Source organism: Delphinus delphis, chromosome 3, assembly GCF_949987515.2.
Source record: "Delphinus delphis chromosome 3, mDelDel1.2, whole genome shotgun sequence".
Lineage (NCBI taxonomy): Eukaryota > Metazoa > Chordata > Mammalia > Artiodactyla > Delphinidae > Delphinus > Delphinus delphis.
This window is the reverse complement of record NC_082685.1, coordinates 112269075-112292508: the sequence shown is the minus strand read 5'-3', so window position 1 is coordinate 112292508 and position 23434 is coordinate 112269075. Positions and strand designations below refer to the sequence as shown.

The 23434-nt window shown below is 43.8% G+C and overlaps 1 protein-coding gene across 12 annotated transcripts in view; it reads left to right on the top strand.

Annotated features, from left to right (window-relative positions):
* The window catches only part of PDE8B (phosphodiesterase 8B), a 379854-nt gene that overhangs the window by 279862 nt on the left and 76558 nt on the right, over positions 1-23434 (top strand). For all 12 annotated transcript variants that reach the window (XM_060009266.1, XM_060009269.2, XM_060009271.2 and 9 more), the window contains 3 exons: positions 2945-3085; positions 4634-4722; positions 6847-6907. In XM_060009266.1, the coding sequence (XP_059865249.1) occupies positions 2945-3085; positions 4634-4722; positions 6847-6907 (291 nt within the window). The remainder of the gene's footprint in view (positions 1-2944; positions 3086-4633; positions 4723-6846; positions 6908-23434) is intronic.

Genomic DNA, 23434 nt, shown 5'->3' with positions numbered 1-23434 from the left:
CCTGACTTCAGACTATTACTACAGAGTAATCAAGACAGTATGGTACTGGCACAAAAACAGAAACATAGATGAATAGAGCAAGATAGAAATCCCAGAGATAAACCCACGCACCTATGGTCAACTATTGTATGAGAAAGGAGGCAAGGGTATACAATGGATAAAACATAGTCTCTTCCATAAGTGGTGCTGGGAAAACTGGACAGCTACATGTAAAAGAATGCAATTAGAACACTCCCTAACACCATACACAAAAATAAACTCAAAATGGATTCGAGACCTAAATGTAAGACTGGACACTATAAAACTCTTAAAGGAAAACATGGGCAGAACACTCTTTGACATGAATCACAGCAAGATCTTTTTTGATCCACCTCCTAGAGTAATGGAAATAAAAACAAAAATAAACAAATGGGATCTAATGAAACTTAAAAGCCTCAGCTCCCCGCCTCCGCCCTCCCCAGTGGCTGAGCAGACAAGCCTCTTGGGCTGGTGAGTGCTGGTCGGCACCGATCCTCTGTGTGGGAATCTCTCAGCTTTGCCCTCTGCACCCCTGTTGCTGTGCTCCCCTCTGTGGCTCCGAAGCTTCCCCCCCCCCGCCCGCCGCTCCCTGTCTCCACCAGTGAAGGGGCTTCCTAGTGTGTGGAAACCTTTCCTTCACAGCTTCCTCCCACTGGTGCAGGTCCCATCCCTATTCTTTTGCCTCTGTTTTTTCTTTTTTCTTTTGCCCTACCCAGGTACGTGGGGAGTTTCTTGCCTTTTGGGAGGTCTGAGGTCTTCTGCCAGCGTTCAGTAGGTGTTCTGTAGGAGTTGTTCCACATGTAGATATATCTGATGTATCTGTGGGGAGGAAGGTGATCTCCACGTCTTACTCTTCTGCCATCTTGATGGTCTCCCGGCAGGTGGATTCTTAACCACTGTGCCACCAGGGAAGTCCCAGTACTAAACATTTTATACATACTCATTTATTTGTTAAAACAATTCTATGAACCAGGTACCACTGTCGTAGTCATTTTACACATGAGGAAATTGAGGACCAGGGAAGGTAAGCAACCTGCCCACAAGTCATGTAGCTAGTAATGGGCAGAGCCAGGATTTGAACTTGGGTGCCTTGGCTCCATAATCCATGTCCTGGAGTATCTGCTGCATTGTGAGGTCACCTGGCATGAAAGTAGAGCTATGATTTCTACCCATATTTGCAACCTAGTAGCAAAAGCAGAATAAACACATGTGAAAATGTATGAGAATTTAGCCAACAAATAAGGAAAATAATACATTCTCAAGTTATCCATTCCTCAGATATTTACTAAACAGTTCTGAGTATCCAAAGAAAATCCAAAGTAGCCTTTGCCCTTGAGGATTTTCATGTCTCGTGGGGGAGAGAGAGAGAGAAAAATATAGATTCAGTGTAATAAGCCACCAGAAGCCTGCACAGGAGAGAGTGGGAGTTGTAGGAGTGGCACAAACTCAGACTGGGCAGGGGCTCAAGGACAGCTTGCTGGAGGAGGGGAGGGAAAAATTGGAGTTGACGTGACCAGCAGATGGGGAAGGGCTTTCTAAGCAGAGAGCAACTGGGCGGATGCCCACACGTGGGAGACAAGCACGCACTGCTCAGCTGCGTGCAGGGCTGGGCCGGGGCGCTGTGGGGCTGAACTGGTGAGCAGGGGTCCTGCTGCCCAGCCCAGGGAGGACAGTGACCACCACGTGAAGTGGTAGGAGATCAGTGAAGACAGTGTCACCGCCTCCTCCTCTTCAGCGACCTCCATAAGGCCTGGTGCCAAGGGCCCCAGAGCAACTTCCCGACTCGTCCACTTCCCAGGGGTAATTGTACTAGCAGCAGCTGTGTTCGCCAGAGAGTAGCTCCCCAGATGTCGCTGCATCACTCAGTTCCTCACTGCTGTCATCCCCGTGGAGGGCAAGAGTGATTACAGTTTGCAAGACCGTTTCTGAAACGGCAGATGGATATCAATTATGCCCAAAGAAATCTGTGACCTAGATACAGTGCGCTCATGTTTTCCCCATATTCATCGTCACTTGTCCCCTCCACTCAGCTGCTCATCTGGTGACTCTGTTCTTTGAGAAGAAATTGGAGGGTGGGGATAGCAGCCAGGAACCAGCCAAGGTGATAGCTCTAAATTCCAGGGCCCTGGGCAGAATTTTGGAAAGAAAACTCTGAGTCTGCTGGTCCCAGCATGTACCAAGCTGGGGGGCCGGGGCGGGGAGGTTTTTGCGGTACGCAGGCCTCTCACTGTTGTGGCCTCTCCCATTGCGGAGCACAGGCTCTGGACGCGCAGGCTCAGCGGCCATGGCTCACGGACCCAGCCGCTCCGCGGCATGTGGGATCTTCCCAGACTGGGGCACGAACCCGTGTCCCCTGCATCGGCAGGCGGACTCTCAACCACTGCACCACCAGGGAAGCCGCTGCCCAAGGCTTTTAACTTAATTTATTCTTCAGTTAGACTAGAAGCGGCCCCAAGCTAGAGCATTGGTTAATAGACAGTGGCAATTATCTATTAATAATATCTAGATGCGAGAGATCGAATTGCTTCTTTGTAGAGAGGTGACTAATAGAAGCCACAATCTGTTGAATGGAGTTCTAGTTAATTTTTATTCTTTTTTTCAGAGTTTTTTCTTATTTCATGGGTGGTAGGTGATGAATAAGGCCCACTGGAGGCTGGCACTAGCAGATAAAAGCTTCTTGCTCTTTTTCTGCTGAAGAATGTCTTCCGATTTCCCAGAGGGCCCGGGGTGCTGGGATGGCAGTTGAATGAACGCATTGCTGCTCAGGAGGGAAGCACCTATTCCGGGGGCATTTGGGGCTGGGGGGTCGGGTCAGCACCCCCATCGGAGAGCGCTCGCCCAGGGCACGTTTCCTCTGTGTCCCAACAAGCGTTCCTGCGAGGCACACAGCACCCTGCCCTGACCTTTAACCGCTTCCCGTTCACAGTATGTCAACCCAGCCTTCGAAAGGATGATGGGCTACCACAAAGGTGAGCTCCTGGGGAAAGAACTCGCCGAGCTGCCCAAAAGTGACAAGAACCGGGCGGACCTTCTTGACACCATCAACACCTGCATCAAGAAGGGCAAGGTAAAAAAAAAAAAAAAAAAAAAAATAGAGAAGGGCAAGGTGGGTGAAACCAAAGCAGTCCACAAACCCTTCCCCAATGCATTTTTTCTTCTGTGAGTTTTTATGTCACGTCTTTAACGTTGGCTTCTTTAATAACGTTGCAATTAAGTGAAAAATCCTTTATGTTTGCAAGATGAGTTAACTTTTGAGTTGATTTTGGATAGCAAGCGAACCTCGTGCTTATCCCGATGGTATAGAATCTGGTGATCTTGTGTAAGGAAAGTTCTTCCTTCACATGAATGAGTCTCACCTGTCATGGCTGGAATTTCATACCTATCTCTGAGGAGAGCTGTTCTATATTTTTTAGTTTATCCAGTGTTTGGGGGACCAAGAGCGTTTAGTATCAGTATTTACGTGTCTTACAGGCCCAGTTTTCGGTCAGTTTTCCTTTTTCTGCTCTCTTTACCCATCACAGTTCAGTTTGTCCAGCGACCTCCACTGCATCCCAGCAGATGAAGGCAGTGGTGCAGGTGCAGTGGGCATCTCTCCACAAGCCTTCCTTCCCAGAGGAGCATTGCTCTCATAGCTGGAACTGCCTTTCTTTTCATCATTCAGATGCTTTCTCTGATGTGAAGTAGTTAGATAAGCATTGTATTTATTTAATGGTGGACCATTTTATAGAAATAAAATGTTTGGCTTATATATCATGGCCAAAATTAGTCAAAGAAAAGAACATTCGGGCAGTGAGACTGAAAAGGAAACAGGACATTGTCAAGTCCTCCAAAAAATCTGCCTGGAGAGTACTGCCACACATCTAGTGACCCCAACATGCATACCAGTTAGCCATCCTGTGTGAGTGTGCAGGCAGAAATAGGCTGCAAAGAGTCTCAGGTCTAATTCAACCGCTTCCTCCCAGAAATAGTGGAGGTGCCACAGGCCGCCCCTTGAGGTCACCGGGCTCTTTATCCTAGCCGGTTCCTCAGGGTCGGGCCACAGCAAGTCTTCACACTCCCCTTCACACTCCCCATCCATGGAAACTGCCAGGAGCCAGATTAAGCCCAGAGAAGGCTTGGCTGGAGGCCCGATAGGATAGTAGAAGGATGATGGGCTTCAAGGAAAGTTAAGAGATAAATTTATAACCACATTTTTCACTTTCTCACGTGGGCACATTAGTCAGCATCTCTGAGCCTCTGTTTACCTATCTGCAAATGAAGGGTGATAATATCAAGCTCACAGGTTGCTGTAAAGATCTCGAGAAAGACCTCAGAAGAACCCCTTGACCTGGTGCCCCTACACCCACAGGGCTGAGAGCAGGAATAGCATCCACTGCTCAAGTGTCCCAGAACCAGGAGGGGCAGCCCCTGGTGGTGGGCTCATTGCTCTGGTGGGCTCCGTGCACTGTGACGATGAGCCTTACGTAGTCACTGTCGTGGTGGGTGCAACTCTGGAGCGGTATTTTGTGGAATGTAACAAAAGCATGTGGGAACTTCATGGCTGACCTTGATGAGACCCTCTGTAGGAGCCACCGAATGCCTGGACGGAAGGATTTTAAGAGCTCTCTTTATGTAGGAGTGGCAGGGGGTTTACTATGCCAGACGGAAATCCGGCGACAGCATCCAACAGCATGTGAAGATCACTCCGGTGATTGGCCAAGGAGGGTGAGCGCCAACTCTTAAACTCTATTGTTTTGAGGGGCCCCTGTGGGCGTTGGGTTTGTATATGGAAATGCAAGTGTGTTAGACCCACAAATAGTAGGATTGGGTCTGTACGTAGTACCTGCCGAGGACACCTCCGTGTGGCCGGCAGCAGCCCCAAAACAACACAGGCTCTTCTTATGCTTGTGGGCTTTATGAAGCATCGCCCCGACTGTCCACTTCCGCCTGATGGTCTGTGGGTCCACTGTCCCCACGCCGCAAGGAGCTCAGTTTCTAGGCCTTTCCCTGTCATCACAAAGACCACAGAACAGCAGGGCTCGCTGCCTCAGCCCCACCTGGGAGCCGAGCTTCTGTCCTTGAGGCACCGGCTCTGTGATGATTCTCTCCAGTCCTCGGGGCTTGTTCCACAAGGAAGACAGAACCCTGGGGGTCATGGTTAGGAGAAAAAGGTGTCTGACCAGAAGCTGAGACATCTGATTCCATGTGAATCTCAGGTTACCGGAGGAGCCTGTTCATTTGCAGAGAGATAAGGAAAATGCTCGATTCCATTTCCTTCTCCCAGTTACATTTTGTGAGAAGGTTTATGGAGCCAGACAGGACCCCCTAACAGTACATCACTGAGGAGCCTTCGTAAACAAGCCTGAAGGTCAACCAGCCAGCGTCATGGTACAGGTTCACAAGGGACACACGCTGTTGGGTGATGTTTTGGAAATAGAAAAGGAGCAGTTATGGTGCGAATAACCAGCAAAGACAGCCCTGTCTGTGACTCTTATTGTGTGGCTAGAAAACGTTCTGTAGTCAGCAAAGCGTAGGTTGTTTCTGCTCCAATTTTACTTATTTGTTAGTTTCAAAATTGTTCCCCCTCCGTTCAGAATCCACTGTCTCATGTTTCCTGCTACTTTGCTTCACTCCGCATGGTGGGGACGCTGGTAGCCCTGACCAGGGGTTTCGAGCGCACAGAGAGAGGCCCCCAGATCCCTCCTGAGCGCACAGGCTTCCGTGTGGCCATTTCCACCAGCGGTCAGAGCTCTGAGGCCACGATGGCCATCACATTATTGTTTCCAACCATCATCCTTAGACCGTCTTCTCAAGCTAAGATTCACTGTGTGTGTGTGTGACCAGAATTATTAGGTAACAAGGTGCAGGAGACCGAGTTATTGTTTGGTTATTTCTGTCAGAATGAGTTTTTCTGATTTTTCTGATGTGACAGATAAGAGCAAGAAGTTCTAGAGCCCAGAGACAGTGTTATTTTTTCCCCCAATATTTTCCCCCAGTGAGCTGTCAAAGGAAATTCTTAACTAAAAGTAGGAAAATTTTACCTCTTCCTATTTAGTGATGCTCACTACAGAATAACCAGGACTCTTCAGAGTCCTCCAGAGAAAACTGAACCAAAGAGGAAGACAGACAGAGACAGAGAGACAGAAGCAGAGACACAGAGAGAAGAGATTCATTACTATAAAATCTAACATAGTCCTCTGTAATTCTAGCTTCACTCAGTAGAAAATCTACCTTGAGCTGATCGTTGTGCAGGACTAAGGCACCTGTTGTCTTTCCCTGGTGTCCTTGTGGTAATGAGCAACACCACAGGCTGTTTGGGGATTCTGTCCATGATCTTAAAACAAGAGGGTTTTTCTGTGCCTGAAAAATGCCATCATTTATGATGAACGGGCTGTGAAAGAATGTGGAATATTAAATGTAAAAACAACAACCATGAACTTTGGTCATTGTCCAAATGAGTCTTTGCCTTCTATATAAGCTATAAAAGTATGAGTGTCGGCAGAATTAAATCCCATTTTAACTTAAAGTCTGGAGTAGCGTTTCATCCTGTTACTGATGCTATCTAGGAGCCAGGCCTCAGGAGCTGGTTAGAAAATGAAGTACCCATTCGGAAAGTGTTTCTGAGCCAGCTGTGATTAAAAGGGAAGCCCAGTTTCTGAAGGCATGTGTGGGCTGTGTGTGAAAAAAAAAATGCATCTTTTATAGACTGTGTTTTGTCAGAATTTAAAATCTGCCCTAGAATGGACCCTGGAGTTTTACTTGAAGAAGATTCTGTTGACGTTTTCATTTGCTAATTTGTTGAATCATCTCATATCTGACTCACTAATAACTGATTATTTATGTTATTAGGAAAATTAGGCATTTTGTCTCCCTCAAGAAACTGTGTTGTACCACTGACAAAAATAAGCAGGTATGGTATTGAGTTTGCTTCATTTACTCTGTCGGCTTGACCATGCATTCGTTACATTCTCACCACGGTTCTCTACTTGTCTTTCTCCGTATCTTACTGTAGTTGCCAATTAAGAAACTTTATGGCAAAATTAGGCCCTTAGACAAATAGTAAAAGAAAAAATTCCCCAGCGAGCCTATACACTTTATTAGTAACGCATGTCAGTTATGATTTAGCTTGTGACTGTGCAGCTCAGGACCAATATATTTTATGAGAGCATAAAATTTTTCCTCCAAATAAAAAATGTTCTAATTTGCTACCTTAATTTCTTAAGTGAAAATTATATGTGCATTTGAGCATTTCACCCCTATAAATTCATGTCAAAAACAAAAATCATTTATAATTAGTACTATGATTTTTTTAAACCATTATGTCATGTAGAACAATATATTTGAGTGTTTTCTGAAGTAACAGAATTTTAGTAAGTTGCCGTATTTAAGAACTTTTTTAGGTAGTTTTATCACAGAGAACAACGGTATTGATATTTTTCTTTTTTTTTTTTCACATCCTTATTGGAGTATAATTGCTTTACAATGTTGTTAGTTTCTGCTGTATAACAAAGTGAATCAGCTAAATGTATACATATATCTCCATATCCCCTCTCTCTTGCGTCTCCCTCCCACCCTCCCTATCCCACCCCTCTAGGTGGTCACAAAGCTGATCTCCCTGTGCTCTGCAGCAGCTTCCCACTAGCTATCTATTTTACATTTGGTAGTGTATATATGTCAATGCTACTCTCTCACTTCATCCCAGATTCCCCTTCCCCCTCCCCATGTCCTCAAGTCCATTATCTACGTCTGTGTCTTTATTCCAATCCTGCACCTAGGTTCATCAGAACCTTTTTTTTTTTAGATTCCATATATGTGTGTTAGCATACAGTATTTGTTTTTCTCTTTCTGACTTACTTCACTCTGTGTGACAGACTCTAGGTCCAACCACCTCACTACAAATAACTCAATTTCGTTTCTTTTTAAGGCTGAATAATATTTCATTGTATATATGTGCCACATCTCCTTTATCCATTCATCTGTCGATGGACACTTAGGTTGCTTCCATTTCCTGGCTATTGTAAATAGTGCCTCAGTTAACATTGTGGTACATGACTCTTTGAATTATGGTTTTCTCGGGATATATGCCCAGTAGTGGGATTGCTGGGTCACATGGTAGTTCTATTTTTAGTTTTTTAAGGAACCTCCATACTGTTCTCCATAGTGGCTGTATCAATTTACATTCCCACCAATAGTGCAAGAGGGTTCCCTTTTCTCCACACCTTCTCCAGCATTTATTATTTGTAGATTTTTTGATGATGGCCATTCTGACCAGTGTGAGGTGATACCTCATTGTAGTTATGATTTGCATTTCTCTAATGATTAGTGATGTTGAGCATCCTTTCATGTGTTTGTTGGCAATCTGTATATCTTCTTTGGAGAAATGTCTGTTTAGGTCTTCTGCCCATTTTTGGATTGGGTTGTTTGTCTTTTTGATATTGAGCTGCATGAGCTGCTTATATATTTTGGAGATTAATCCTTTGTCCGTTGATTCGTTTGCAAATGTTTTCTCCCATTCTGAGGGTTGTCTTTTCATCTTGTTTATGGTTTCCTTTGCTGTGCAAAAGCTTTTAAGTTTCATTAGGTCCCATTTGTTTATTTTTATTTCCATTTCTCTAGGAGGTGGGTCAAAAAGGATCTGTGATATTTTTTCTTTTTGGTTTATACTTTAGTACTGGATTGTGTGTATTGTCACTTCATGCTGTAAAGTTTGTTGATTAAAAAGTATTCAACAAACATAATTACCAATGATCTATTTTTAATACAAATCTATTTATTTTATTTAGGTATTATTGATGTGCTATATTATATGTTTCAGAAGTGCGACATAGTTATTCGCAATTTTTAAAGGTTATAGTCCATTTATAGTTATTATAAAATATTGTCTATATTCCCTGTGTTATACTATATATCTGTGTAGCTTATTCATTTTAGACATAGTAGTTTACACCTCTTAATTCCCTACCCAATTTTTCCTCTCCCCCTTTCCCTCTCCCCTCTGGTAACCACTAGTTCTCTATATCTGAATCTGTTTCTTTTTTGTTCATTCATTTGTTTTATTTTTTAGATTCCACATATAAGTGATATCATAGAGTCTTTCTCTGTCTGACTTATTTCACTGAGCATGATACCCTCCAAGTCCATCCATGTTGTTGCAAATGGCAAAATGTCATTCTTTCTTATGGCTGAGTAGTATTCCATTGTGTGTGTGTGTGTGTGTGTGTGTGTGTGTGTGTGTACCTCCAGTGATCTATTTTTGAATATCAAACATGGCCTTTGACTTAGATGAAGATTTTAAAAGAAGGGACAGTGTCTCTCAGGGACATGAAGGGCTTCAGGGCATAATCCATTTTAGTGTAACATGTCAGAGGCTTGGGAAGTGGTGTGGGATCAGGAGGAAGCCTGGCCAGGCAAGGAAGTAAGCTGGGGCATGGCAGACCCAAGATGCCTGGGCTCCTCCCAGTGAGAAGGCAGCTCCAGAGGGGAGGAGACTCAGTGCAGTGAGCTTCCAGCTGGTGCCTCAGCCCATCGAAGGTATCCATGTCCATCTGCTTTTTTAAAAAATAATGACTCAGTATTTGTATAGACTGTGAAATGATCACCACGGTAAGTCTAGTTAACATCCATCACCATATGTAGTTACAAATTTTTTTTCGAGAACTTTTAATATCTACTCTTAGCAAATTTCAAATATGCAGCATAGCATTATTGACTATAGTCCATGCTGTACAGTACATCCTCAGGACTTATTCATTATAACTGGAAGTTTGTACTTTTTGACCTCCTGCATCCCGTTTTTAAAATTAATTAATTAATTTATTTATTTATTTTTGGCTGCCTTGGGTCTTTGTTGCTGTGCGCGGGCTTTCTGTAGTCGTGGCGAGCGGGGGCTACTCTTTGTTGCGGTGCGTGGGTTTCTCATTGTGGTGGCTTCTCTTGTTGCAGAGCATGGGCTCTAAGCATGCGGGCTTCAGTAGTTGTGGCTCGCAGGCTCTAGAGCGCAGGCTTAGCAGTTGTGGCGCACGGGCTTAGTTGCTCCATGGCATGTGGGATCTTCCCGGACCAGGGCTCGAACCCGTGTCCCCTGCGTTGGCAAGCGGATTCTTAACCACTGCACCACCAGGGAAGTCTCCTGCATCCCTTTTGCCTAACCCCCCCACCCCCACCTCTGGCAACCACCGATCTGTTGTCTGTGTGTATGAGTTTGAGGGTTTTTTTAGATTCCACATATTAGTGATAACATATGGTATTTGCCTTTCTCTATCTGATTTATTTCACTTACCGTAATGTCCTCAAGGGCCATCCATGTTGTTGCAAATGGCAAGATTTCCTTCTTTCTTATGGCTAAATAATATTTCATTGTATGTGTATATACCACATTTTCTTTATCCATTCAACCATCCATGGTTGTTTCCATGTCTTGGCTATTGTAAATAATGCTGCAGTGAGTATGGGGTTGCATATATATTTTAGAGTTAGTGATTTTATTTCCTTTCGATAAATACCCCAAAGTGGAATTTCTGGATCATATGGTAGTTCCATTTTTAACTTTTTGAAGAACTTCCATGCTGTTTCCCATAGTGGCTGCACCAGTTTACATTCCCACCAACAGTGCACAAGGGTTCCCTTTTGTCTACATCCTTGACAACACTTGTTATTTTTTTTACTTTTTGGTAATAGCCATGTTAACAGGTGTGAGTTTATATCTCACTGTGGTTTTGATTTGTATTTCCCTGAAAACTAGTGATGTTGAACACCTATATGTATACCTGTTGGCCATCTGTTTGTCTTCTTTAGAAAACTATCTATTTAGATCCTCCACCCATTTTTTTATTGTGTTTGTTTTTTTGCTGTTGAGTTGTATGAGTTCTTTGTATTTTTTTAGATGCTAACTCCCTTATCAGACATATGATATGCAAATATTTTCTCCTATTTGGTAGGATATCCTTTCATTTTGTTGGTGGTTTTCTTTGCTATGCAAAGCATTTTAGTTTTATGTAGTCCCAGTTGTTTATATTTGGTTTCATTGCCTTTGCTTTTGGTGTCAGAAAATCACTGCAAGACCAACATCAAGGAGCTTATCCCCTATGGTTTCTTCTAGGAATTTCATGATTTCAGATTTTAAGTTCAAGACTTTAATCCATTTTGAGTAGATTTTTGTGTATAGTGTAAGATAGTGATCCAGTTTCATTCTTTTCCATGTGGCTATTTTTTTAAAATTTATTTATTTTTGGCTACATCAGGTCTTCGTTGCTGCACACGGGCTTTCTCTAGTTGCGGTAGTTGCGGCGAGTGGGGGCTACTCTTTGTTGTGGTGCGCGGGCTTCTCATTGCGGTGGCTTCTCTTGTTGTGGAGCACGGGCTCTAGGCGTGCAGGCTTCAGTAGTTGTGGCCCGTGGGCTCAGTAGTTGTGACTTGCAGGCTCTAGAGTGCAGGATCAGTAGTTGTGGCACACGGGCTTAGTTGCTCTGCGGCATGTGGGATCTTCCCGGACCAAGGATGGAACCTGTGTCCTCTGCATTGGTAGGTGGACTCCCAACCACTGCACCACCAGGGAAACCCTCCATGTAGCTATTTAATCCAACACCATTTACTGAAGAAACTATTCTTTCCACCTTACATATTCTTGGCTCCTTTGTCATAAATTAATTGACCATATATATGTGAGTTTATGTCTGGACTCTCTATTGATCTACATCATTAGATACATTGAACTATCTATGCAGATAAATATGTGTCTGTTTTTATGCCAATACCATACTGTCTTGATTACTATAGATTTGTAACATAGTTTGAAATTGGGGAGTGTGATACCTCCAGCTTTGTTCTTCTTTCTTAAGAATATTGGAAAAATATTCTACAATAGCAAAAGGAATCATGTACTTTTTTGTAAGATTTAGTTCAACATAAAACGCCTCCTTCAGCACTGAGTGTTTCGTCTGGAATCAGGAAATTTTCACTTAATAACATAAACTCATGCAGAGAGGCAAGTCCTTGGAGACCTCTGGGAAAGGAGGGGAACTGACTTTCACAGGAAAAAAATTCTCCCAACAGCAAAGTTTAGACATCACAGGAGGAAGAATGAAGTCCATGTGAGAGGTGGCATGGGTAGCGGGAGAATCACATGACATTCTGATGGCTTTTTAGAGACAAACTAGTGAACCCAAGCAGTGCAAACCAACTGCTATGAGCTGTGAAGCCACAATGCAGGACCCAGGCCCACTTGGGCTTGTTCACGCCCATCCAGAAATGAGTCGAGTATAGTCCACGTCCAAAACCAAGCAGAGCCTCCCCCACCAGCCTAGCCTTCCTCCTTCTCCTGCCCCGCTTTGCTGTTTAGTGAATGGACCCCGTCTCCTGTCACCATTTCCCTGCAGCTCCATGTGCCCAAATTCTAGCAGCCCTCCATGGTCCAGCCCAAGAAACATCAAGTTCCATCTCCCTCCTCGAGCCTCCAAAGTACCTTCTTTGCTGTGTATCACACCCACCATCGTGATGGCTACTTGTGGGCCTCACTGCCCTCTCCTCTCCAGCAGGGTCCCTGGGCTGTGCTTGTCTTTGTGTGCCCATGCTGCCTGGTGCGTAGTAGGCCCTCAAGCTGTTGGTGAGCTGGAGTGGACTTGAATGTCTCGGTCCTGGCCTCCTGCCACCTGTACACTCTTCCTGCTTCACAGGGAGAGCGGGCAAGTCCTTAGCACAGGACTCAGGGATGCAGAAGAAGAGGGGCCACCTCCTCTTTTCTGGGGCTCTAAATAGAAATGTCTTTATTGCCGTAAATTAGCTGCTGTTCTGAGAAGGGTGGAAATGCAGGGCTCAGATATCCTGAGCCATTGACGTCACCTAATCGTGCTGCACTGGCCTAGAGAGACACTTAGATTTTCCAATAACAAAGAATTTTTATATCTCTGGCCAGACACACTGTTTTTCCTTCTCATTAAAGGAGGCTGAAGTGAATGGTGATGGGTCTGTGATGGGAAGCGCTCCCTAGAGGGTGGGAGCAGCCCGTCTGCAGGTGGTTGTAGTGGCGCGGCTTTGGGGTTTAGCCCTGAAGTCAAAATCCACCCATGGGTTTGCATTTTAACAAGGAATGAAATTGGAAGCCAGGCTGCTGTCTGCTGGTGGTGCTTTTCATCAGCAAAGATCTTTTTTCCTATGTGAACCCTGTAGCTTTTTGCCAAAAGGCTGGAAATGCCCTGCGAGGTTAGTCTGCTGTAAACACTGTCACCCCCTGCAGCACTCACACATTTTCTCCCCAGATATGCATTAAACACCTGTTCTGTGCTGGCGCCAGGGACACGAAGTCTCTGCCCCAGAAGCTATGGGGCCACAGACAAATAAACAGGACACATTTCTAGAGCACAGTGTTGGGAGGTGTGAAACAGGTGCTGCAGAAGCACAGAAAGCAGGACTGAAGGAGGCTGGCGAGGATTTTTTTAGGTGTCATCTAGGACAAAGGGCAACAAGCTACAACCTACAGGCCAAATGTGGTCTGTTTTTGTAAATAAAGTTTTATTGGCTCACAGCCACATTCTTTTTTACGTAGCACCTGAGGCTGCTTTCATTCTACAACAGCAGGGTTGAGCAGGTACAACAGAGACCATGGGGCCAGCAAAGCCTAAAATATGTACTCTGGCCCTTTACAGAAAAAATTGCCAACCTCATTTCTAAAAGATAATTTTCTTTCTTGAATTTCCCACTTTCTTAGGTCAGAGACCAGCTGCCCCGCCCTCTGGAAGGCCTCCCCCGCCTCCATGCATGCACATACTTCTTTGAACACCCTTTGCCTTCCTGGCATCCCCCGCACCCTGGTTCAGAGCCTGTCACAACCCCTTTATACCAGTGTGAGAACTTAGTTCCCCTGAGGCTTTGCCTTTTCATGAGGTCCAGGTCGAAATCCAAATGCATGGCTGAAACTCGAATTTCAGACATCTGCAAGCACGGTCCAGGAGTTGGACTCACACAGGGGAAGGAGGCTTCCAGGATCCCAGCTTTAAACCAGCTCCTCCTAAGCTGGCCTGGTCCAAGGAGAGGGGATCTCCCCACTGCCACCCCCATAGTGCCCATCCCCAGCCCAGTTGCAGTACGGCCCCCATTCTCACTTCTCCAAGCCTTGGCCATTAGAATATGGGGAGCACAGCACTCTCAAAAGCCAGCAGCCAGTGGCAGGCTTGGAGCCCTGGAGCGAGTGTGGGGTTGCAGCTGGTGGTGTCCATCGTACTGTATCATCTGGTCTCTGTTCTCATGGTGGGGGGTGGGGGGTGACACACAGGCCACGGAGAAGCCTCAGGGAGATGCACATGTCTCGTGTCCAGTAAGAGGAAGTCGTTCTCTTGTGAAGTCAGGAAGCACAGCCCACCCAATGAGCAGCTCCCGAAAATATTCCCTTGGTCAATGGGGCTATAGCAGGAGAAGGTCATAGCCAGGCTCAGAGGAAGTGGTCTGCTTTCTGACTAATCAGCGTTCCAGGACAAAAGCTGGTTGAGAGCAGACTGAGACGAATCTGACCTGGATTTTGCACAGGGCTTTCCAGAGCTAGACAACAGGGGTTCCTGTCTTTGGAATTTCATTGACCACCACCTCACCCTCATGACAGGAAGGTTGTTTCAGCCCTGAGAAACAGGAAGGACATAATCTCTGAATGAAGAATAGCTATTTAACATGAATCAGTTTGCCTTAGTTGAAACCTTGTTTCTATCAGTGAAAACCTACGTAAGCGTCGTCACAGCCTGACATCAGTATGGGGACAGGCATTTGGAAGTCACTGCTTTAAAAGCAGTTTCACGCTTGTAACTTATTTGGGGATAGAAGAGGCAGAAATAGGGGCTGAGTTGGCCAAATTTGCAGTAATGAAACTTTGCTCTGAGATAAGCTTTTTAGGGTTCATACTACTATGCCATTTTGTACAAGGGACTTGGGTGCGTGGATTTTGATATCCATGAGAGCAGAGGACAACTAGGAGGGTGGTCCTAGAACCAATCCCCCATGAATAACAAGGAATGACTGTATTTTGTTTTATAGTAAACTATTTAATCTTGAAATTGTTGTAAAGATTAGGGGAAAATAGAACTTTACTGTAATAATAATGCTTAAGACAAAACCTGTCAGAAGTGCCTAAAACAAGATACAAGGACATAGAGTGTCAGGGAATAAGAAAGGGGAAGGAACAGGTCTTTAGTTTTGTGAAGGCTTCAAGTAGAGAAGGAGGGACTGGGTCCTGAAGGCAAAAGCAGTAGAAAGTTTTAAGGGATCCGATTAGGCTCAATATAGGAAAGAATTATTAGAATTGACCAAAGTTTGTAGCCTTATCAGGTAGTGAGTTCACCACCATGGGAGGTAATCAAATAGCAGTAGCGTGAGCTTTCAGTGGGAAAAGCTGTCTAGGGAGGTCACTCATTGGCCAGAGGTTAGACTAGATCAGTGGTTCTCCAAGTGTGGTTCCCTGGAGCAGCAGTGGCCCCAGGAATTTGTTAGAATTACAAAACCAGACTACAGAATCAGAAATTTGGGGGGTGGTCCTGGGCAGTCTGTTTAATAAGCCTTCCAGGTGCTTCTAATTCACTCTGAAGTTTACGAGATACTGGATAAGATGAATGACTTCAAGACCCTGATAATGTGAATTTGGAATATTGGTTCATGAGCAGAGGCTGTTCCTGGTTTAATATAGTCAGGAATGCTTGTTTTCACTTCTGGCCCTCCAGCTTTCCCCTCCTGAGCATGAGGCCCCTGACCCAGGCTGCTCAGAATGTTGTGTCGCAGAGGACCCCCAGCTCTGCCCCAGGCATGCCCAGCTTGTGCCCTAGACCTGCACGTCCCAGATGGAAATGTGGCTCAACAAATGGCGATGTGCTCCAAGCGTGAACCACGTGCTAGATCTCAGAGACTTAGTCTGAAAAAGAATGTAAATTAGCTTATTAAAAACATCTCAGTCTCATGTTGATAACATGTTGAAATGATAACATCTCGCACATATTGTACTTAAAATATTAATTTCACCTGTTTCTTGTCACCTTAATGCAGCTACTAGAATACTTAAAATTACGTATGTGGCTTGCATTTGTGGCTCTCACATTATTTCTGTTGGGGGTCTAGCCCTTGCCTTCCAGGCCAAATCTTACCCCGAATCCAGCTCTTTGCACCCTTTCGCAGGCAATAGAGGGGCTCAAAGAGCTACACACACAGTCTAGCTTCTGTCAGTGAGTCGGTTGCAGACTTACTGAGCCTCCCAGGAGAGGAGGCTGTAACCCAGGCCCGTAGGAGTGCTTTCCTCTTCCGTGATGGGTGCTTAAGCAGACGTTCAGGGACCATTTTTGTTCAGGGAGGTGTGGGGGGCGCCTTCCATTAGTTCTCCAGCTGACAGCAGAAAGTTAGCTGTCACTTTCTAGAGCTATCGGGTGGACAGTGGGAGCTCTGGGCACCACGCCCTCCCACCCACTGCCCCCGTGGCCCTTGCAGTCCCGCCCCAGACCGGCCTTCTCTTGTGTGAGTCTCGCCCCTCGCTGCCCCTAGGCCTCGACTCTCCCCACGTTTGCCAGGGTCAGCTCCCCCTCATCTTTTCCTTCCCAGCAGGTGGCTTGGCTGATAGCCCTCTTCATGATTTGGGGGCCTCCCCCCAGCGTGCACAGAATAGGGGCCTTAATGCTCAGAGAGCCTCATCCCACTGCATTCTCGGTAAAACAGGAAGAGCATGGCTGTTGCAGGCAACCAGGAGAGAAAGATGGGTAGAATCACTTGCTGGTTTCTTTTCATTGCTGATCCCTGGTGATAAAAACAAGTTTCAGTGTATCCTAAATTCCCAATATTTGAGATGTGTCCCATGGGGGTTTTGTTTCGTTTTGTTTTTTTATTTCTTGTGTTAACATATAAAAAGTATCCATAGAAACAAGGTGGGGAGAATTTTTTCTGTAGCCTCAATACATTTATTACTGATGCCACTTTGTATTTCTAACACCATTATAATTCTGCATCCTAAAAATACATTCTGCAGGTTTCTGGTCTATCTAGAACCTCAGCATCTAACTAATTCAACTTGGATTTTGTTAGCGTGTCAATTTTATCCTCACTTTTACTTAATATTGCATTACATGGAAAATATATCAAATGATCCAAATGTGCTCAAAGATGTGCTTCTCCTGCCCATAAGTACACATAATTACAGAGTCGTTGGGAAGATTGTCTAGCCCATTTCTCCCCCCAAAATACGTAATATATGTCATCTTAAAATGATTATTGTCTAGATTATCTATGTCGCATGTTTTTGAATAATGTAGACCCTTTGCAGCTTCCTCGTCCTTCAGGACTCAGTCCAGCTTCTTTTCCCTCCAAGAATCTCCCCAAGCCTGCCCGCCATCTCTCTCCCCACCAGTGAAGGTGACGGTGACACTGTTTTTCTGCATCGTCCATTCCACTGTTAATCTTATGCTGCTTTGGGTAAGTTCTCACTTCCGGCCACTGTGTGTACCCAGTAGATAACAGGAAAATATTTTGAAAGCTAATTTTTATTCCCTAATACAGTAACCTTTGGAAGGCATAAGAAATCAAAGATACAGCTCTGTCTAGTCCCAAATTATTATGACATGTAGAGTTTTCATCTGTATATAGCCAATATACATATCACATGCCATTGCAAAGAGTATTTGCTGTGTTCTCCCAGGGCGCATATCCAAGTGTGACTTCCTGAAGTGGGAGAAAAAGGACACTGCCACTGAAAACATGACTTCAGTTTGCACTGAAAGTGGCTGTTCATGTTTAGAGATGTATTTTATCTAATCAGTGTACTACCGCGGTACTGAGTTTGTACATATGTACCTTACTCACAGTAGGTGCCCCAAATATTTGTTGATAGATTTGGTGAAACCACTAAGTAAACAACATTTTTCCATTTAGCTTTAGTACATATTTACACGGAGCTATTTAAAGAAAGGGCTCCGATATTGCAAAACCACAGTTTTTCCTGAGAAACCATGTTTGAACAGCCAAACCCCGAGCAGATGGGAATGGAGTACCTGCGGGGTGTCTGAGCGTAAGACAACTAGGAGGTCCCAGCAGGGAACAGGCCCACACGCTGAGAATTCAGCGATGCGATTACATGTGTGAGAAAGTCTCGGCTCACAGGAGAGAGAGGCGACCGCAGGCCTGGCGCTGCTGGCAGCTGTTGTAGCTGGGCACGACAAACTTCATGAGACCCCACACGTCTGAAGCTGAGAGAGCCACCTAGCCGACAAGGGAGGGGACTGACTGAGAACATTCTGGGCGCGTGTACCTACCCTGAGCCCCGTGGGAAAGGAGGCTGCCTCGTTTCAGGTAGACACACGTGCTCTGCCGCTCGTGGCTAGTGGGGCAGCAGACCTGGGGTTGTCTGCCCTGCACGGGGGTGGGATTCCTCTGTCCCGGCTGGTCTCTTCTCCTGTTCTCTCCGCCACGGTGTAGGTATTTGTAAGGCACCTGACCTGTGGTGGGGACAGCTAGGAGGCAGAGAATGGGAAAAACAGAGGGGAAGGCACTCAAAGTCCTGAGCCGGAAATCACGTTTCCCTCTGTGTGAAACCTTTCCTGCCTGCTCACCTGTAACAGGCTGCCCCGATGGCGAGGCCCCACTCAGGTGAGCCTCAGGACGGGAGGCCTAAACGTGAAGAAAAATTCGTTTGACTTAAGAAAAGTAAAATAGGTTTGCTGATGAACGGTAAACAGACATAGCTGAGCTGTTTCTTAAAAATTAACGTTAGCTCTTTATCTCTGACACGTTTAAGACAACTAGGATTTAAGGAGGAGACTCTATGTTGGCCTTTGGGAAGGAGGAGTTCCCCACCCCCCAAATTTAACTAAAATTCCAAAGGTTATATTTTTGTATGATTTGTGTCATTCAGACTATTGAAAGATATTCTGTTCACCGTGGAGACTTAAAATAATTCAGCACAAGAAGATTTTATCTTACCTTAGAGCTGATTTAGGTTAAAGTTTTACTTATTTACCTATTTTTATGCAATTTATGGGAATTAGCAATTGATAGGAAAGTTTTCTTTTTCCAAAGCAGCAGTTGGTGTCTGTCTCCTCAGAAGGCATTAATTCAGTTCACATTGAGAACTTTTCAGGCTGGGACACGTGCTCAGCGTAAGCTGGGCATTCGTTCCTCTATTCATTAAGCAGCAATTCCCTTCCAGCACTTTGGCCCAGTGGAAGACACAAGGGTGGATGAGAATGAGGTCACCACGTTTTACCCCATATCGGCAGAAATCCGTGGCTTGGCTAATGGGACCACCCATTCCACTTAACCTCGCCCCGCGCCCCCCAAACCTGGGAACCACCTTCAGCAACCTTGCTTTCCTGATCCCCCTGCATCCTCAGAGCCACTTAGTTCTGAAGATTGTGTCTTCCTAACAACGCTTGACTTCATGGCCTTTTCTCCAGCCCCGTCCCACTTCATTTCATCCCATGGCGGCCTCTGGTTGTCCTGCACTAGCCTCCTAACTGCTGCAGGCTCTTGAGAGCTGACTGTTTAATTTTCTGGAGTTTTGTGAGGCATTATTAAAATTAAATTATAGAAGCACGCAATTATATAAATTTTTAAATAGGTAATAAGGACTCAAAATCTACAGCTTACCGTGTTACTACATTTTACTGTTAACTATGCTGTTGAGGTTACTTAACATTTGTTTTATCTGCATGGTGGAAATACGATATAAAGTTGTGCTGCACACGCATCTTCCCAACCCCGCATGTTCAGTGACATGTTGGTAGCTTCAAAGAGCCATGGTGGAAATCAGATCGAGGAAATCAGCAAATGCTACAAATTCGGACTTTTTTTTTTTTTTCCGGTACGCAGCCCTCTCACCGTTGTGGCCCCTCCCGTTGCGGAGCACAGGCTCCGGACGCGCAGGCTCAGCGGCCATGGCTCACGGGCCCAGCCGCTCTGCGGCATGTGGGATCCTCCCAGACCGGGGCACGAACCCGTGTCCCCTGCATCGGCAGGCGGACTCTCAACCACTGCACCACCAGGGAAGCCCTGAACTTTTTTTTTTTTTTTTTTTTAGTAAAACACAGTTTATTATTTTAAGCGCTCTTAATATTATTGTAGTGAAAACAGAGAACCCCCTCCCCCTCCAAACATTGTTTAATTTAATATTTACGTATCTGTTAGCTGCTCACATCTTAAAATTCTTTCTACAATATCATAAACCCATAGAAAATTCTGAACAGAGAAATTCATTGTAGGAAAAATGTTCAGGCAAGGCATGGTTTACATGGATAAAAATCAAAAAATTTAAATCCACATTTGTGACTTAGTCTAGATCACAATTTACCTGCGTTGGCTCAATTATTTTTGGCTCAGACTTTTTAAAACTGGGGAATTATTGACATAGAACACAGTATTCGTTTTAAATGTACAGCATAGTGATTTGATACATGTCCACTGCAAAGTGATCAACACAGTAAGTTTAGTTAACATCCATCTCGACACAGTTAGAAATATTTTTTTCTTTTGCTGAGAAAATTTAAGCTCTACAATCTTAGCACCTTTCAAATACACAATACAGTATTGTTAATTATAGTCACCATGCTGTAATACATCCCCAGGACTTATTTACCTCATAACTGAAAGCTTGTATCTTTTGATCACCTTTACCCATTTCATCCACCTCTCAATCCCCCACCTCTGGCAACCACCAATATGTTCTCTGTATCTATGAGCTCGGGTTTTTTGTTTTTAGATTCCACATATAAGTGATATCTTATAGTATTTGTCTTTCTCTGACTTATTTCACCTATCATGAAACACCATCAAGGTCCGTGTTATTGCAAATGGCAGGATTTCCTTTTTTATAGCTGAATAATAATCCATTGTATATATAAACCGCATTTTCTTTATCCATTCATTCATCAATGGACACATAGGTTGCTTCTATGTCTTGACTATTGTAAATAATGCTGCAGTGAACATGAGGGTGCATCTCTCTTTTCAAGATAGTGATTTCATTTCCTTTGGATAAATACCCAGAAGTGGAATTGCTGGATCATATGATAGTTCCATTTTTAATATTTTGAGGAGTCTCCATACTGTTTTCCACAGTGGTTGTACCAGTTTACACTCTCACCAGCAGTGCACAAGGGTTCCCTTTTCATCCTTGCCAACACTTGATGTTTCTTGTAGTTTTGATAATAGCCATTCTAATAGGTATGAGTTGATATCTTGTTGTGGTTTTGATTTGCATTTACCTGATGATTAGTGATGTTGAGCACCTCTTTGTGTACTGGTTGGCCATCTGTGAGTATTCTTTGGAAAAAATGTCTATTCATATCTTCCGCTCATTTTTTAATCAGGTTTTGTGGGGGGGATTTTTGCTATTGAGTTGTATGAGTTCTTTATGTATTTGTAGATATTAACTCCCTTATCAGAATCATGATTTGCAAATATTTTCTCCCATTCAATACGTTGCCTTTTCATTTTGTTGATGGTTTCCTTTGCTATGCAGAAGCTTTTTAGTTTGATGTAGTTCTACTTGTTTTTTTTTTTGCTTGTTGCTTTTGCTTTTGGTGTCAAATTCAAAACGTCATTCCTAGGATCAAGGAGCTTGTCCCCTATGTTTTCTTTTAGGAATTCTGTCATTTCAGATCTTACGTTCAAGTATTTAATCTATTTTGATTTGATTTTTATGTGTGGTGTAAGACAGTGGTCTAGTTTCATTCTTTTGTATGTGACTATCCAGTTTTCCAGTACCATTTATTGAAGAGACTATCTTTTCCCCATTGTGTGTTCTTGGATCCCTTGTTGTACATAAATTGCCCATATATGTATAGGTTTATTTCTGGGCTTTCTGCTCCATTTATCTATGTGTCTGTTTTTATGCCAATACCATACTGTTTTGAATACTCTAGCTTTGTAATACAGTTTGAAATCAGGAAGCATGATGCCTCCAGCATTGTTCTTCTTTCTCAAGGTTTCTCTGGCTACTCAGGGTCTTTTGTGGTTCAATACAAATTTTAGAATTGTTTGTTATATTTCTGTGAAAAATGCCGTTGGAATTTTATAGGGATCGCATTGAATCTGTAGATTGCTTTGGGTACAAAGGACATTTTAACAGTATTAAGTCTTCCAGTTCATGAGCATGGAATATCTTTCCACTTAATTGTGCCTTCCTCAATCTCTTTCATCAGTGTTTTATAGTTCTCAGGGTACAAGCCTTCTAACTCCTTGGTTTAATTTATTTCTTTGTATTTTAATGCAACAGTAAATGGGATTTTTAAATTTTTCTCTTTCTGATAGTTCATCATTAATGTACAGAAACACAACTGATTTTGTATATTGATTTTGTATCCTTCAACTTTACTGAATTTGTTTATTCTAACAAATTAGATTAGAAATCTTTTAGGCTTTTCTACATATAAGATCATGTCATCTGAAAATGGAGACCGTTTTACTTCTTTCTTTCCAATTTGATGACTTTTCTTTTTCTTTGCTAATTTGTCTGGCTTGAACTTCCAGTAGTGTGTTGAATAAAAGTGGCAAGTGTGGACATCCTTGTCTTGTTTCCAGTCATAGAGGAAAAGCTTTCAGTTTCTCGCCACTGAGTATGATGTTTGCTGTGGGCTTGTCATATATGGCCTATATTATGTTGAGGTACATTCCCTCTATACCCACTTTTTTAAGAGTTTTTCCGTGGTGAAAAATTTTATATTTAGAATTAGTCTGGATTCAGTTTAGATGATCCCAGTTTTGTTGGCAACAAAAGTTCGGAGCCAGTCAAACAAATGCCTTCTTCGCTTCATCAGGCCAGATCAGGGCGTTGATCTTGGCTATGTCAGTGTCATGGAATTTCTTCACAGCCTGTTTGATCTGGTGTTTTTCGGCCTTGAAAACTGCAATAAACACGAATGTGGTGTTGTCTTCTATCTTCCTCATGGCTCACTGGGTGGTCAGGGGGAAGTTGATAATGATATAGTAAAAGCTTGTTTCTCCTGGAGGTGTTCTTCCAAGGATATCTGAGCTGCTTTCAGAGCTACAGTGTTTTAGGCACTGGAAGCTGGGTGACGTATATTGTTCTTTTGTGGCTGGGAATGACTTTTAGCACTGCTTTCTTAGCCTTCAGAGTCTTGGCTTTGGCAGAGACCGGGTCTTCCTTCTTCACTTCTGGTGTCATCTTTCTGAAAAGTTATTGAGAGCTTTTATCATGAATGGATGTTGAATTTTGTCAGGCACTTTTTCTGCATCTATTGAGATGATCATATGATTTTTATCTTTTGTTTATGTGGTGTATCACATTCATTGATTTGCACATGTTGAACCATCCTTGCATCCCAGTGATAAATTTCACTTTATCATGGTATGTAATCCTTTAAATATACTGTGGAATTTGGTTTGATAATATTTTGAGAATTTTTGCATCTATGTTCATCACAGGTGTTGGCCTGTAGTTTTTTTGTTAGTGTCTTTGTCTGGCTTTGGTATC